General features: G+C 39.8%; 1 protein-coding gene across 1 annotated transcript in view; it reads right to left on the bottom strand.

Annotated features, from left to right (window-relative positions):
* Window positions 1-6,342: 6,342 nt before the first annotated feature.
* The window catches only part of LOC131818932 (zinc finger protein 585A-like), a 68,201-nt gene continuing 60,434 nt past the window's right edge, over window positions 6,343-14,109 (bottom strand). The window contains 2 exon segments of the mRNA XM_059153715.1: window positions 6,343-9,095; window positions 9,097-9,813. Coding sequence (XP_059009698.1) covers window positions 8,478-9,095; window positions 9,097-9,813 — 1,335 coding nt within the window. The 3' untranslated portion in view covers window positions 6,343-8,477.

Genomic DNA, 14,109 nt, shown 5'->3' with positions numbered 1-14,109 from the left:
TCAGAGTAACTTTTATGTCAAGGAGGCATATTTAGAGGTGACATATTCTGGTTTCCTTCAGTCACTTCTCTCTTTCATTAAATCAGTTCTTAGATGAATTGCTCATGAATCTCCTGAATAATCCTATATACCTACCATTTCTAAAACTGTCCTTAGCAGGCTCTTTCTCCTCATTTTCTTTATATATTTTTTCATAGGCTACCACGTTCTTTTCATTAGCATCATTGGTCTCTTCCTTATATATATGAAAAATATCATGAATTACTTAGTTTTCCCTGAAATTCTTGCTGGTCCTCAATAACTCCCCTCAACTAGGCAATAGGCCAGGAGGCATTTCTGTCCTCTTGGTCAGGTACAGAAGAAAGACAGAAACAAAAATCAAAACTCTTCAATTTCACAATTGAGGTCTAGCTGATCGCCTACAAATATTATGCTCCCTTTAAGAACATTTAAGTTTATTTGACTTTCTGGAAGTTCTTAATGGGGAGCAAGAGAGGAAGATCCTAAAGCATCACAGACAAGGTTCTTGCCCACACATGCTGTTCTGAGTGCCTAGATCCAAATGAAAAATTAAAGATTTATAAGGTTATTTATTTTTAAAACTATTTTATTTATTTGATGGAGAGAGAGCGAGTGAGCATGCAAGCATGCACAAGCAGGAGGAGCAGCAGGGAGAGGGTGAGAGCGAAGCAGGCTTCCTGTTGAGCAGGGAGCCCAATGCATCCCCTTTAATAGAAGTTTTAAAAAGTGTTATAATTGGGGTGCCTGGGTGGCTCAGTCAGTTAAGCCGCTGCCTTCGGCTTGGGTCATAATCTCGGGGTCCTGGGATCGAGTCCTGCATCGGGCTTTCTGCTCAGCGGGGAGCCTGCTTCCCTCTCTCTCTCTCTGCCTGCCCCTCTGTTTACTGTGATCTGTATCTGTCAAATAAACAAATAAAATCTTTAAAAAAAAATAAAAGTGTTATAATTGACCTTAAAAATTCTGGAATGTGTAACTCTTTCTTAAGGACGGGCCACACAGATTGACTTGCTTCTGAAAAGAAAGATCTCAATAAAAGTAGGGCAAACTAAAAATAAAGAAAGCAGAGGTGCCTGACTGGCTGGGTAGTTAGAGTGTGACTCTTAATCTGAGGGTGGTGAGTTAGAGCCACACGTTAGGTATAGAGATTAGTTTAAAAAAAAACAAAAGGCAGAAAGAAGGAAATAACAAAGATTAAGGCAGAAAATAATTCAACAGAAAATAGAAAACAAAATAAAAACCAATAAAATATTTATGATAAAACGTGCAAACTATTCCTACTATATAACCTGTATATATCTTATCATTTACTGTGTGAACTGCTAATATAATGTCTAATTTGTTCAATTAAAAATAAAAGGGGGCACCTGGGTGAGCTCAGATGGTTAAGATTCTGCCTTTGGCTCAGGTCATGATCTTAGGGTCCTGGGATCCAGCCCCAAGTCAGGCTCTTTGCTCAGTGGGGAGTCTGTTTCTCCCTCTCCTTCTGCCTCTCGCCTCTGCTCATGTTTTATCTCTCTATCTCAAATTAATGAATGAAAATCTTAGGGAAAAATCCCTTAAAAATTAAAGGAAAAAGTATCAAGGAACTACATCATAGCAACTTTTAAGGGAGGGTTGAAGTGGAAGCATTTTTTAAAAATTCATTCATTTGTTTTTGAGATCTGCTTAATGTAGACACTCAAGGCCTGGGCAGAGTGGGGGAGTGGCCAGGAACTGGACAGGCAGGCAAGGTGGGTGGTCACATGCCCATACCTGGCCCCAGGTATGGTGGGGGTGGGCCCAGGCACCCCAAGGGGAGTACCAGAAGGGTGGCCCAGGCAGATAGACCTACTAGGGGACCTGTAGGCCAGGCCTTGAGAAGGTATCTAAGTCAGGTGCTGAGTACTCATGGCCAAAGCCTAGCCCAGGGTGGAAGGATTGGGTCCTGGTTGGGAGCTAGAGGAGCCTAGGGTCCTCCCTGAGCTGGACTGGAACTCAAGGCATGATCTGCTGATTGGACTCAGGCAGCTCCTAGAGACAGATGTGGAGGTAGAGGTTTTCTTCCAGGTGGTCCAGACATGAGCTGATCTGGTCCAACACAAAGCTGATGGCAGCATCTTCTGCTTCCCTAAAGCCATTATCCTCGTCTTTCCCTCTCACCTGCACAGGCTTGCCCAGATCCAGGTTGGAGTGACATCTGGCTGGGGAGCCAAAAGGGCCTTACAATCATTGATGGGGTACATGTTCCATCAACAGCTACCACCTGGCAGTAGGTGGAGATGCCAGATTGAAATTGAAGCTCCTTTTTTTAGAGAGAGAGAATGCACATGTGGGTATGGGGTAGGGGGAGCGCAGAGAGTAAGGGAGAGAGAATATTTATTTATTTGATAGAGATCACAAGTAGGCAGAGAGGACAGGCAGAGAGAGAGAGGGACAAGCAGGCTCCCCGCTGAGCAGAGAGCCCGATGTGAGGCTCGATCCCAGGACCCCAAGATCATGACCTGAGTCAAAGGCAGAGGCTTTAACCCACTGAGCCACCCAGGTGCTCCAAGGAGAGAGAATCTTAAGCAGGCTCCACACCCAGTGAAGAACCCCACCTGGGGCTCTCAGGACCCTGAGATCATGACCTGAGCCAAAATCAAGAGTCCAGCTTAACAACCAGAGCTAGCCAGGTGCCCCTGAAATTGAAGAGTTCTAACAAATGTCAGTGGAAAACTCTAAATATCAATTAAATTTGGACTTTAAGTTAAAATGCTTGTTCTATTTCTATATTAACAGCTTATAGACTCAAACAAGAGTGAAAAATTTCCAAAGTGATAAAAGAAAAAAAAAGGTAAATGTAAAAGAAAATAAGAAAGAGAAAAATACAGAAAGAACATTAGGAAACTAAAAATGATTCATGTTTGTCAATAATCATTGGTAGTTTAAATGGATTAATTCCATTAAACATCAACTTAAAAATTAAGAACATCTCAATTTCATTATTGAGCCTCCAGTGCACAAAATAAAACTGTTTTGTTTTTTTCCTCCTGTTAAAAAAATAAAAACATCTGGCTGGTTCAGTAGGTGGAGCATGCCACTCTTGATCTTGGGGTTATGAATTCAAGCCCCACTTTGCGTGTGGAAATTACTAAAAAATATAATCTTAAAAATAAATAAGTAAAAAAAAAATGTGGCTATAGGTGTTAAAAGGGTCACATCTAAAGCTTAAGGAGAGAGGTAGCAATGAAAAAGATGATATAAAGTTAAGTACTTATAAAAGAAAGTAATATAATTTGGGAGCATGGGATGACTGGGTGGCTCAGTTGGTTAGGAATCTGCCTTTGGCTGAGTCATGATCCTAGGATCTCGGGATCCTCAGATGGAATTCTGCATTAGGCTCTTTTCTTAAAGGAAGCCTGCTTCTCCCTCTGCCTGCCACTCCTGCTTGTGCTCTCTCTCTCTTCTGGCAAAATAAATAAATAAATAAATCTAATATATATATATATATATATATATATATATATATATATATATATAAATTGGAGCAGACAAAATTAATTTGAAAGGATGACTGTAGACTAAAAAAACACTATATGTTGATAAAAAGTTTAATTCTCTAAGATGTAACTTCTAAAATTTTTGCTTATTTTATTGTATTTTTTGTATTGTATTTTTATTGTATCTTATTTTATATCCCAGTGACATATAAATTAAAAATGGGTAAATCTATGAGGATCAATGGACAGTTTTGATATACAATCACATTTTTAAATCAGGTATCACTCAGTCATTTAAAGTTTAAACTGGCAAAAGTAAGGAATAATAGGGAAACTTTAATAAGACACCGAAAACTACATAACAAAAAATGGATAACATTACTTAAAAAAAAAAAGATTTGTTGGTGTCGCTGGCATAGCCAATCATCTTTCAGGTGGTGCGCAGGTCCTCTGTTTAGCCGCAGGCGCAAGCGCCATGTTGTCTGCTATGTACAAAGCTGCCACCGACATGTTGGGACACCTGGGTGGCTCAGTGAGTTTAGCGTCTGCCTTTGGCTCGGGTCATGATCCCAGGGTCCTGAGATGCAGTCCCAAGTCAGGATCTTGCTCAGTGGGGAGCCTGATCCCCTCTCTGCCCCCTGCCCACCCCGCTTGTGCATGTGCTCTCTCTCTCTGACAGATAAATAAATAAAATATTTTAAAAGATTTATTTATTTGAGAGAGTAAGCACAGAGCCCTGACATATGGCTTGATCCCATGACCCTGAGATCTGGCCTAAGCAGAAAACCAAGAGCTGGACGCTTAACTGACTGAGCCACCCGGGTGCCTAAACTTAATGAATTCTGTGGATATAGTTTCCAGTTTATAGGAAAAATGAGGGACAGATCAACAAATCATATCAGGAGGAAATAAATCAAGAATGTGTGCATTCTAGACATGTTACAAAAAAATCAATGACGTAGCAGTGCTTCGGTGGCTCAGTCCTTAAGTGTCTGCCTTCAGCTCAGGTCATGATTCCAGGGTCCTGGGATCAAGCCCCACATCAGAATCCTGCTCAATGGGGGGCCTGCTTCTCCTCTCCCACTGCCCCTGCTTGTGCTGTCAAATAAAAGAAAAACCTCTAAAAAAAAAAAAAATCAAAGACGTAAAAAAGTACTACCTTAGAAAAGAAGCCTAAATGCAATGTATTAACCTAGACTAGATAGTGATTAGCAAAGAAATATTTACATTACAAATTTAGGAAAAATATTTTTTACTAGCCCATTATTAATTTCTACCCAAACTTAAATTGTGAATGGAGAGTACGAATTGTTGCTATTATCATAATTTCTACACACCCTAAATCATGTACTTATTTCCAAAATTATGTAAAATTTAATGAGTGGCTTTAAGAAGCTGTCTGAAATTAATTAAACTGTTAAAATCTTACTCATAAAATCTATCATCAATAGAAGTAGTGATGAGAGTACCAGCTCATATTTATTGAACACTGGTGATAGGCCAGATAATCTCCCAAGGTTTTACAAGTATGACTTCAATTAATCTCCATAATAAAATTATTATGTGTTCCTGATTAGCATTCAGCAAATGATGCCATGATAGGTAATAAGTATCTTGGCTGATAACACACGGTCCATAAGTTGGTAGAATGGCAATGATGACAGGTAAGGTATGTGCTGTGGCTTAAAGGATTTCTGCGTACATGAAACAAAGATGTTTATTATCAATTTTTGAGAGTTTAACAATATTTGAGCAGTGTTGGCAGGTGTGGTGATTTAAAAATGTCTCCAAATGGGGCACCTGGGTGGCTCAGTGGGTTAAAGCTTCTGCCTTCGACTCAGGTCATGATCCCAGGGTCCTGGGATTGAGCCCCCACATTGGGCTCTCTGCTCAGCAGGGAGCCTACTTCCTGCTCTCTCTCTGCCTGCCACTGTCCACTTGTGATATCTGTCAAATAAATAAACATTTTTAAAATGTCTGCAAATGTTTTACACTTCCCATTTCAAAAGGTGAAACTGGATCTCTCTCCTGGTGAATGTGGGCTGGACTTGACCTACCTACAGCTAATATGGAGGATGAGGCAGAAGTGACTGCCAAAGCTAGATTATAGCAAGGATCAGTTCTGAGAAAAGCCAATTATCCTGTCACAAGGACACTCAAGCAGCACATGGAAGGGTCCTGCTGGAAAGGAAATAACTTGCCAGGATGAACTTATCAGCCACAAAACTAAGCCATCTTTGAAAGCAGATCATCCAACCCCCATCAATCCCTTCCAGATCTTCAGTCCATGAGATACATGGTGCCAGAACGCCTTTGCATATCTGCTCCCAAATTCCTGACCCATAGAAACTGTGAGAAGCAGACATACTTACTCAGATTTTTCAGGTAGCTTGGAATGCAGCAAGAGGGAGGCTTCAGTTTTGAAGGTGCAGTTTCAGAGAACTTATGGATATATATTTTTAAAAACACAACCATTAGTCATCTCAGCATAAACTGTTTGCATTCTTACCACATGCAAAATATACTCAAGAAGTGCCAGAAGCCTCACTTACTTAAAGCATCAACTTCAAGTCCAGGATTTCCTCATGTAAATCAGGTCCACAGTGGACGAGGATGGATTTCTGACACACACTCTCTCTGTACCAGCAGCAGCCAATGTGAGCGAGCCACCTGGACCCAATATTCCAGATGACTGAAATTTCATGAAAAACCCAGTCCAGAAGTACTCAGCCAAGTTACTCCTGAATTTCTGACCCACAGAATCTGTGAGAGCTGTTGTGATAAGCCATTAAGATTTGGGGAAATCTGTGACACAGCCATTGATTATTATGGAAGGCTTTTAGCCAGTCATTAAATTAACAAATTGTTTAAAAGATTTTATTTTACTTATTTGACAGAGAGAGAGAGAGAGTACAAGCAGGGTGAGCAGCAGGGGGAGAGGGAGAAGTAGGCTCCCTACCGAGCAGGGAGCCAGATGTAGGATTCTATCCCAGGACCCTGGGATCATGACCTGAGCCAAAGGCTGATGCTTCACCAACTGAGCCACCCAAGGGCCCCTAAATTTAACAAATTTAATTGAAAGTTCCATGCACACCATAGGCATGAAAAATTTGAGATTCCCATCTTCTTTCTAATTTGTCATTATTTTTAAAAATTAATTCCAGTATAGTCAACATACAGTGTTATATTAGCTTCAGATGTACAATATAGTGATTCAACAATTCTACACACGGCTCAGTACTCATCATGAAAAGTATTCTCTTAATCCCCTTTACCAATTTCACTAAGCCCACCCTCCCAACCCCTCAGAAGGGTAACCATCAGTTTGTTCTCTATAGTTAAGGGTCTGTTTGTTGTTGGTGGTGGTGGTGTTTTGGTTTGTCTATTTTTTCCTTTGTTCATTTGTTTTGTTTCTTAAATTCTACATGAGTGAAATCATATGGTATTTGTCTTTCTCTGACTTTTTTCACTTAGCATTATACCCTCTAGTTCTGTTTTTGCAAATGGCAAGATTTCATTCTTCTTTATCCATTCATCTATTTTTTTAAAAGATTTTGTTTATTTATTTGACAGAGATCACAAGTGGGCAGAGAGGCAGGTGGGCGGGGGGATGCAGGTTCCCCGCTGAGCTGAGAGCCCGATGCGGGGCTCGATCCCAGGACCCTGGGATCATGACCTGAGCTGAAGGCAGAGGTTTTAACCCACTCAGCCACCCAGGCGCCTCATCCATTCATTTGTTGATGGACATTTTGGCTGTTTCCATAACTTGGCCATTGTAAATAATGCTCCAATAAATATAGGGGTGCACACATGTTTTCAAATTAGTTTTTATATTCTTTGGGTAAATATCCAGTAATGGAATTACTGGATAATTCCATAATTATCCATAATTAAAATAGATAATTCTATTTTTAAATTTTTTAGGAATCTCCATACTGTTTTCTTCAGTCGGTGCACTAGTTTGCATTCACATCAACAGTGGAAGAGGGTTCCTTTATCTCCATATCCTTGCCAACATTATTGTTGATTTTAGCCATTCTGACAGGTGTGACGTGATACCCCATTGTGGTTTTGATTTGCATTTCCCCCATGATGAGTGATGTTAAGCAACTTTTTATGTGTCTGTTGGCCATCTTATGTCTTCTTTGGAGAATATTTGTTCATATCTTCTGCTCAATTTAATACTGGATTGTTTTTTTGTGTTGAGTTGTGTAAGCTTTTTATATTTTTGGACACTAACCCTTTATTGGATTTGTCATTTGCAAATATATTCTCTAATTCTGTAGATTGCATTTTAGTTTTGCTAATTGTTTCCTTCATTATGCAGAAACTTTTTATTTTTATGTTGTCCCAGTATTTTACTTTTGCTTTTGTTTCCCTTCCCTCTAGACCTATCTAGAAAAATGTTGCTATAGCTGATATCAGAGAAATTACTGCCTACATTCTCTTCTAGGATTTTTATGGCTTTGGGTCTCACATCTAGGTCTTTAATCCATTTTGAGTTTATTTTTAGTGTATGGTGTAAGAGAGTTGTCCTGTTTTCCCAACATCATTTGTTGAAGAGACTTTTCCCCGCTGTATATTTTTGCCTCCTCTGTTGAAGATTAATTGACCATCTAGTTGTGGATGTATTTCTGGGCTCTCTATTCTGTTCCATTGATCCTTGTGCCTATTTTTACACCAGTACAACACTGTTTTAATTACTACAGCTTTGTAGTAGATCTTGAAATCTGGGATCATGATACTTCCAGTTTTCATCTTCTTTTTCAAGATTGTTTGGCTATTCAGGGTTTAATTTGCTATTGTTCAGTCAAACATTCCATTAAAATGGGAGTGACACTGTAATCTTTAAAAAGTGATAAGAACTACATAATGGATTCTCTCATCTGGTGAAGACATAACTATAAAGACTAACATTCAGTAATTCCTCATCAGTGTGAACTGCCTATTTAAAAGGTTTGGGCCATGCCTAATAGCATTATCACATTCCTTATGTTCTTAGAGCTTCAGATCTGTATGTATTCCCTGATGTGCTTTAAGGGCTGAACCATACCTGAAGGCTTTCCCACACTTCTTACACACGTAGGGCTTTTCACCAGTATGAATTCTCTCATGTTGAACAAGGTTTGAAGCGCGACTAAAGGCCTTCCCACATTCCTTACAGCTGTGGGGTTTCCCACCAGTATGAATTTTCTGATGTTGTGTAAGGTATCCATATGTTTTAAAGGACTTCCCACATTTCTTACATTCAAAGGGTTTCTTATCAGCGTGAACACTCTGATGTGCGGTAAGGTGTGAACTACGTCTAAAGGTCTTCCCACATTCCTTACATTTAAAAGGTTTCTTGTCAGTATGAATACTCTGGTGTAGGGTAAGGTTTCTATAGAAAGTAAAGGTTTTCCTACATATCATACACTCATAGGGTTTCACACCAGTATGGATTTTCTGATGTTGATTAAAATATCCATGCAAGCTAAAGGTCTTCCCACACTCTTTGCATTCATAGGGTTTCTCACCAGTATGAGTTTTCTGATGTTGCACAAGGTTTGAGGCAGTAGTATAGGCCTTCCCACATTCCTTACATTCAAAAAGCTTCTTACCATTATGAATACTCTTGATGTCGAATAAGATTTCTATATAAAGTAAAGGTTTTTTTACACTGCTTACATTCAAAATGTTTCATACCAGTATGAATCTTCTGATGTTGATGAAGGTATCCATATAAGCTAAAGGCCTTTCCACATTCCTTACATTCAAAGCGCTTCTCACCAGTGTGAGTTTTCTGATGTTGAAAAAGCTTTGAGCCAGTAGTATAGGCCTTCCCACACTGCTTACATTCAAAAAGTTTCTCACCAGTGTGAATATGCTGATGTCGGGTAAGATTTCTATACAAGGTAAAGGTTTTCTTACATTCCTTACATTCATATGGTTTCCCAACTTTATGAATTCTCTGATGTAGAATAAGGTATGAGGCAGTGGTATAGCCCTTTCCACATTCTTTACAATCATATGGTTTTTTACCAGTATGAACACTCTGATGTACGGTAAGTTGATGACCTCTTTTAAAGGCCTTCCCACATTTTTCACATACGTAAAGTTTCCCATCAGTATGGATCTGCCCATGTTCAATGAGGTTTGAGCACCTACTAAAAGCCTTCCCACATTCTTGACATTTATAGGGTTTCTCACCAGTATGAATTCTTTGATGAATTCTAAGGTATCCACCTTGACTAAAGGCCTTCCCACATTCCTGACATTCATAAGGCCTCCCTCCAGTGTGGATTCTCTCATGCTGAACAATGTGTGAGGCATAAATAAAGGCCTTCCCACAATCCTTACATTCATAGGTTTTCTCGCCAGTATGAAATCTCTGATGTACAGTAAGTTGATAACCACTTTTAAAGTTCTTCCTGCATTTTGTACATTCATAAGGCTTCTTGCCAGTATGAAATCTCTGATGTAGGGTAAGTTGATAGCCACTACGAAAGTTCCGCCCACAGTCCTTGCATTCATAGGGTCTTCTGCCAATATGAAACCTGTGATGTAGAATAAATTGAGAGCCACTACTAAATTTCTTCTGACATTTCTTACATTTGTAGAATTTCTTGTTGTTATATGTGCTCTGATGTTGTGTAGAAGATATATCTTTTTCGTAAGTGGGCATTTCTACATAGCTGATTACCTCACAGTGTAAATCCAAATCTGAAACAAAGGAAGAAAACAAAAAAAAATTGTACTTCTTATACTAGAGAACATAGAACTTCTATGAAAGAAATATGAACCAACACTCATAAGGACTTACCGAATAGTAAAATATAGTTATGAAAATTTTGAAAGGCCAAGGGTTCAGAGATGTATGTAAAGTTATGTGAAATAGTGAAGTTACTGAAATTTAGGTGTGGGCCAGAATCTTTGGCAAGCTTGTTATAAATCTGATATCCTGGTTCTGTCACAGACCAAGTTAGAATTAAGAGGGAAAAAAACCTTGGCATCTTTATTTTAAATATTTCTACCACTGATTGAAATGCAGATCAAAGGTTAAGAATTTATCCTCAGTTTCTCTAGTGTTTCTCTTTACTCTTGGAATGTCCAAACACTGACTCCTTTGCCCCTATCTCCTTTCACATTCTCTCTCTCTCTCCTTTTTAAGACTTCATTTATTTATTTGACAGAGAGCGGCAGCACAAGCAGGGCGAACAACAGAGGGAGAGGGAGAGGGAGAAAAAGGCTCCCCGCTGAGCAGGAAGCCTGATATGGGATTAAAAATCCCAGGACTCTGAGATCATGACCTGAGCTGAAGACAGACGCTTAACCATCTGAGCCACCCAGGTGGTCCCTTTCACATTCTCTCTTTCCAGCACTTAGGATATGGTACAACCTCTATCACTTGATGCTTTCCAAACACTGTTTTGTCTGACAAGACTCCTTGGACCTGGGCACTTTATAAGCTGATCCTTCTCATCCCTTAGAAGGGGGGCACCTGCTAACCCTAAAGATATCCATGTCTGTCTTTTTATGTTCTAGCACTTCATTCCTTCCACCACCCCTTTATTTCCAATATGATAACATTAGTTTCCTTAGCTGATATTCTATTTACATTTCCCCAAATTTTCCCAAGAGCAGACACAATGCTTCCTTTCTTTCATCACTGAATTACAAGATTCTGACATATCACAGGTGCTAAATAATTGTTTTTACTTATCTTCAGTTGAGTTTTATTATTCCTTCTCCATTCTAAATATGTTAAATCTGTGTTGTTTTTATAACTTTTCACATCCTCTCTTCCTTTTTATTTTCAAGGCCAGCCATCCTTGTACTTCCCAGTATTTTGGTGCCTTTTCAGAAAATTTACATACATACTTGAATGAAGTAACACGTTCCTTATTTGGAGATGCTGGAGAGAATCAAGAGATGCTGGAGAGAATCAAGAAATTAAAATGTGAAGGAAAATCCTGGGATACCAGAGTGCCTGGAACTGTTAAAAGGAAATATCAGATATAAGCTGGAAGATGGCAATCCAGATTCAGGAAAAGACTCAGGAGTATCAGTGCAGAATGAGGGGGCATGAGTCAAGGGCAGAGTATGTGACTCAGTTGTGGGATGTGTGTAACAAGTGATAGGATACAGGGCACGGAGTATGCATGGTTTGAACTTTCCACGGGCACCAAAGCAGAGAGCTCTCAGGCTTTTTATCTGCTCGCCCCAAAGTGGGGCAGAGTGGTGGGGCTTGAAAGTTGCCAGCAGGCAGGGGCGCCTGGGTGGCTCAGTTGGTTGGACGACTGCCTTCGGCTCAGGTCATGATCCCGGAGTCCCGGGATCGAGTCCCGCATCGGGCTCCCAGCTCCATGGGGAGTCTGCTTCTCCCTCTGACCTTCTCCTCGCTCATGCTCTCTCTCACTGTCTCTCTCTCAAATAAATAAATAAAATCTTTAAAAAAAAAAAAAAAAAAAAAGAAAGTTGCCAGCAGTCAAAAATCAAAACCAGTGGGGTTATGGACATTGGGGAGGGTATGTGCTATGGTGAGTGCTGTGAAGTGTGTGAACCTGGCGATTCACAGACCTGTACCCCTGGGGATAAAAATATATGTTTATAAAAAATAAAAAAAAATCAAAACCAGAATCAGTATCTTTATTATACTGAGGAAATAAACAGTGAAACTAGAGAAATATAACCAGACAAAAAATGAAATTAGTATATTTCAGAAGATACAATATCCAACTATAATGCCCAGAGAAAAGTTGTCACTTCAACACAAATAAAATAAACAACATATGAAAATGTTTAGAAAAAACATCAAAGGAAACCAAAGGAAAGCAGAAAATATAAAGATAAAAAACCCAGAATGTAGGGGCGCCTGGGTGGCTCAGTGGGTTGAAGCCTCTGCCTCTGGCTCAAGTCATGATCTCAGGGTCCTGGGATCGAGTCCCGCATCGGGCTCTCTGCTCAGCAGGGAGCCTGCTTCCTCCTCTCTCTCTCTGCCTGCCTCTCTGCCTACTTGTGATCTCTCTCTGTTAAATAAATAAATAAAATCTTTTTAAAAAAATCCAGAATGTAATGAGTTTAGAAAAAGAAAATCAACACATAAATTCAAAAAGGTATCTCTTGGGGGCACCTGGGTGGCTCAGTTGGTTAGTGTCCGACTCTTCATTTCGGCTCAGGTCATAGTCTTGAAGATCAAGCCCTGCATGGGGCTCAGAGCCAAGTTTGGAGCCTGATTCTCTCTCCTGCTCCCTGTCCCCCCACCCCCCCAACTCCACTCTGTAGGAAAACAAAACAAAACAAAAAAACCCAAAACAAAACAAACAAAAAGGTATCTCTCGGAGGGGAAAAAAATCAGTGTATGATGGTACACTTCCAAACTAATCAAGAAAAGAGGGGAGGAAAAAAAAAGATAAGAGGGGAGAACAAACAAAAAATTAAGGTATTATAAAAAAGTCAAAGACAAACATAGGAAAATATTGATCAAAAACAATCCTATAAAGGACAAAAGTCTGAAACAGGTTAATTTTCAGGAAATAGAAAAAATTGTCAAAAAGGCTAACAGCAATAAGTACCCTGATCATTTACTCTCTAAATATCTCTAAATATCTATTATTATGATCAGGGAATCCTTAAAGAAATGCTTAATTCCAAGAATGGAACAGGGAAAGATACAAGATAATTCTCACAAATGTTGGGCCAAACATGTAAGGAAAGTTTAAAAGATTTAAGGTTTCATTAAAAAAAATGTGTTCCTAAGTATGAAGCTGTGTTTGGCCAACATTGTGAAAAGAAAAGCAGAAAAAAAATGATTATGTTGATTAAACATATTAAGTAAATGAAAATAGATAATGGAGGAATCAAACTGGTGAGACTAAGCGGAACGCCCAAAGAGGAAGTAAACAGCATTGGTTGCTAGCGAAGTTGTTCGTTTAGGTGCACAGCCTGATTCACTCCCTCCTGTACCCTGCTCGCTGATTGGTCATGTAAGCGTATATAAGTGTGTAGACTTGTGGAAATAAAGAGAGAGAAGATACATCTGAACTGGGGCTTCTTGTCGTCCTTGCGGGTCCAGGGCTATAAATGGCGCCAGCGCCCGGGAACTAAATAAAGGAGTCTTGCAAGGTAATCAATCCGTAGAAAAGCGCGGAGTAAAGGTCCGCAGGTAAGCGGGGACATTAGCCACGTTCAAAAGTGGGAATTCCGCGGTAAAGTGGGGAGCAAAGGTCGACTGAAGTATATGCGTGTAAAAAGTTAATGTGCTAGTTAGTGTCTTTAACGTCCATGTCTGTTGTCTGTGTGTTCATAATGGGATCTGAAGTATCTAAAGTGCGGTTGGAAGTGTCTTTAAAAGACCTGCTGAAAGCCAATGGAACTCCACTAAAAGCAAAAACTGCTCGGGGCTTTCTGAATACAGTGGAAAAGGCGGCTCCATGGTTCCTAGATGAAGGCTTGCTAAATATACCTCAATGGGACCACCTGTGATCCAGGGTTTGGCCCCTGTGAAACCTATTAATGCCTCGGGGCCATATCAACCTTTTAAGTTGCCCAGGTGCACCAATAACAGGGTATGGCCACCGGAGTGGTCTGGATGTCAGAGTACATTGCGCTCAGTTTACATCAATGAAATGCATAGCTTTACATTCACTCC

This window comes from Mustela lutreola, chromosome 16 (genome assembly GCF_030435805.1).
Source record: "Mustela lutreola isolate mMusLut2 chromosome 16, mMusLut2.pri, whole genome shotgun sequence".
NCBI lineage: Eukaryota > Metazoa > Chordata > Mammalia > Carnivora > Mustelidae > Mustela > Mustela lutreola.
The sequence above is the reverse complement of the archived record's forward strand: the minus strand, read 5'-3'. Positions and strand labels throughout refer to the sequence as shown.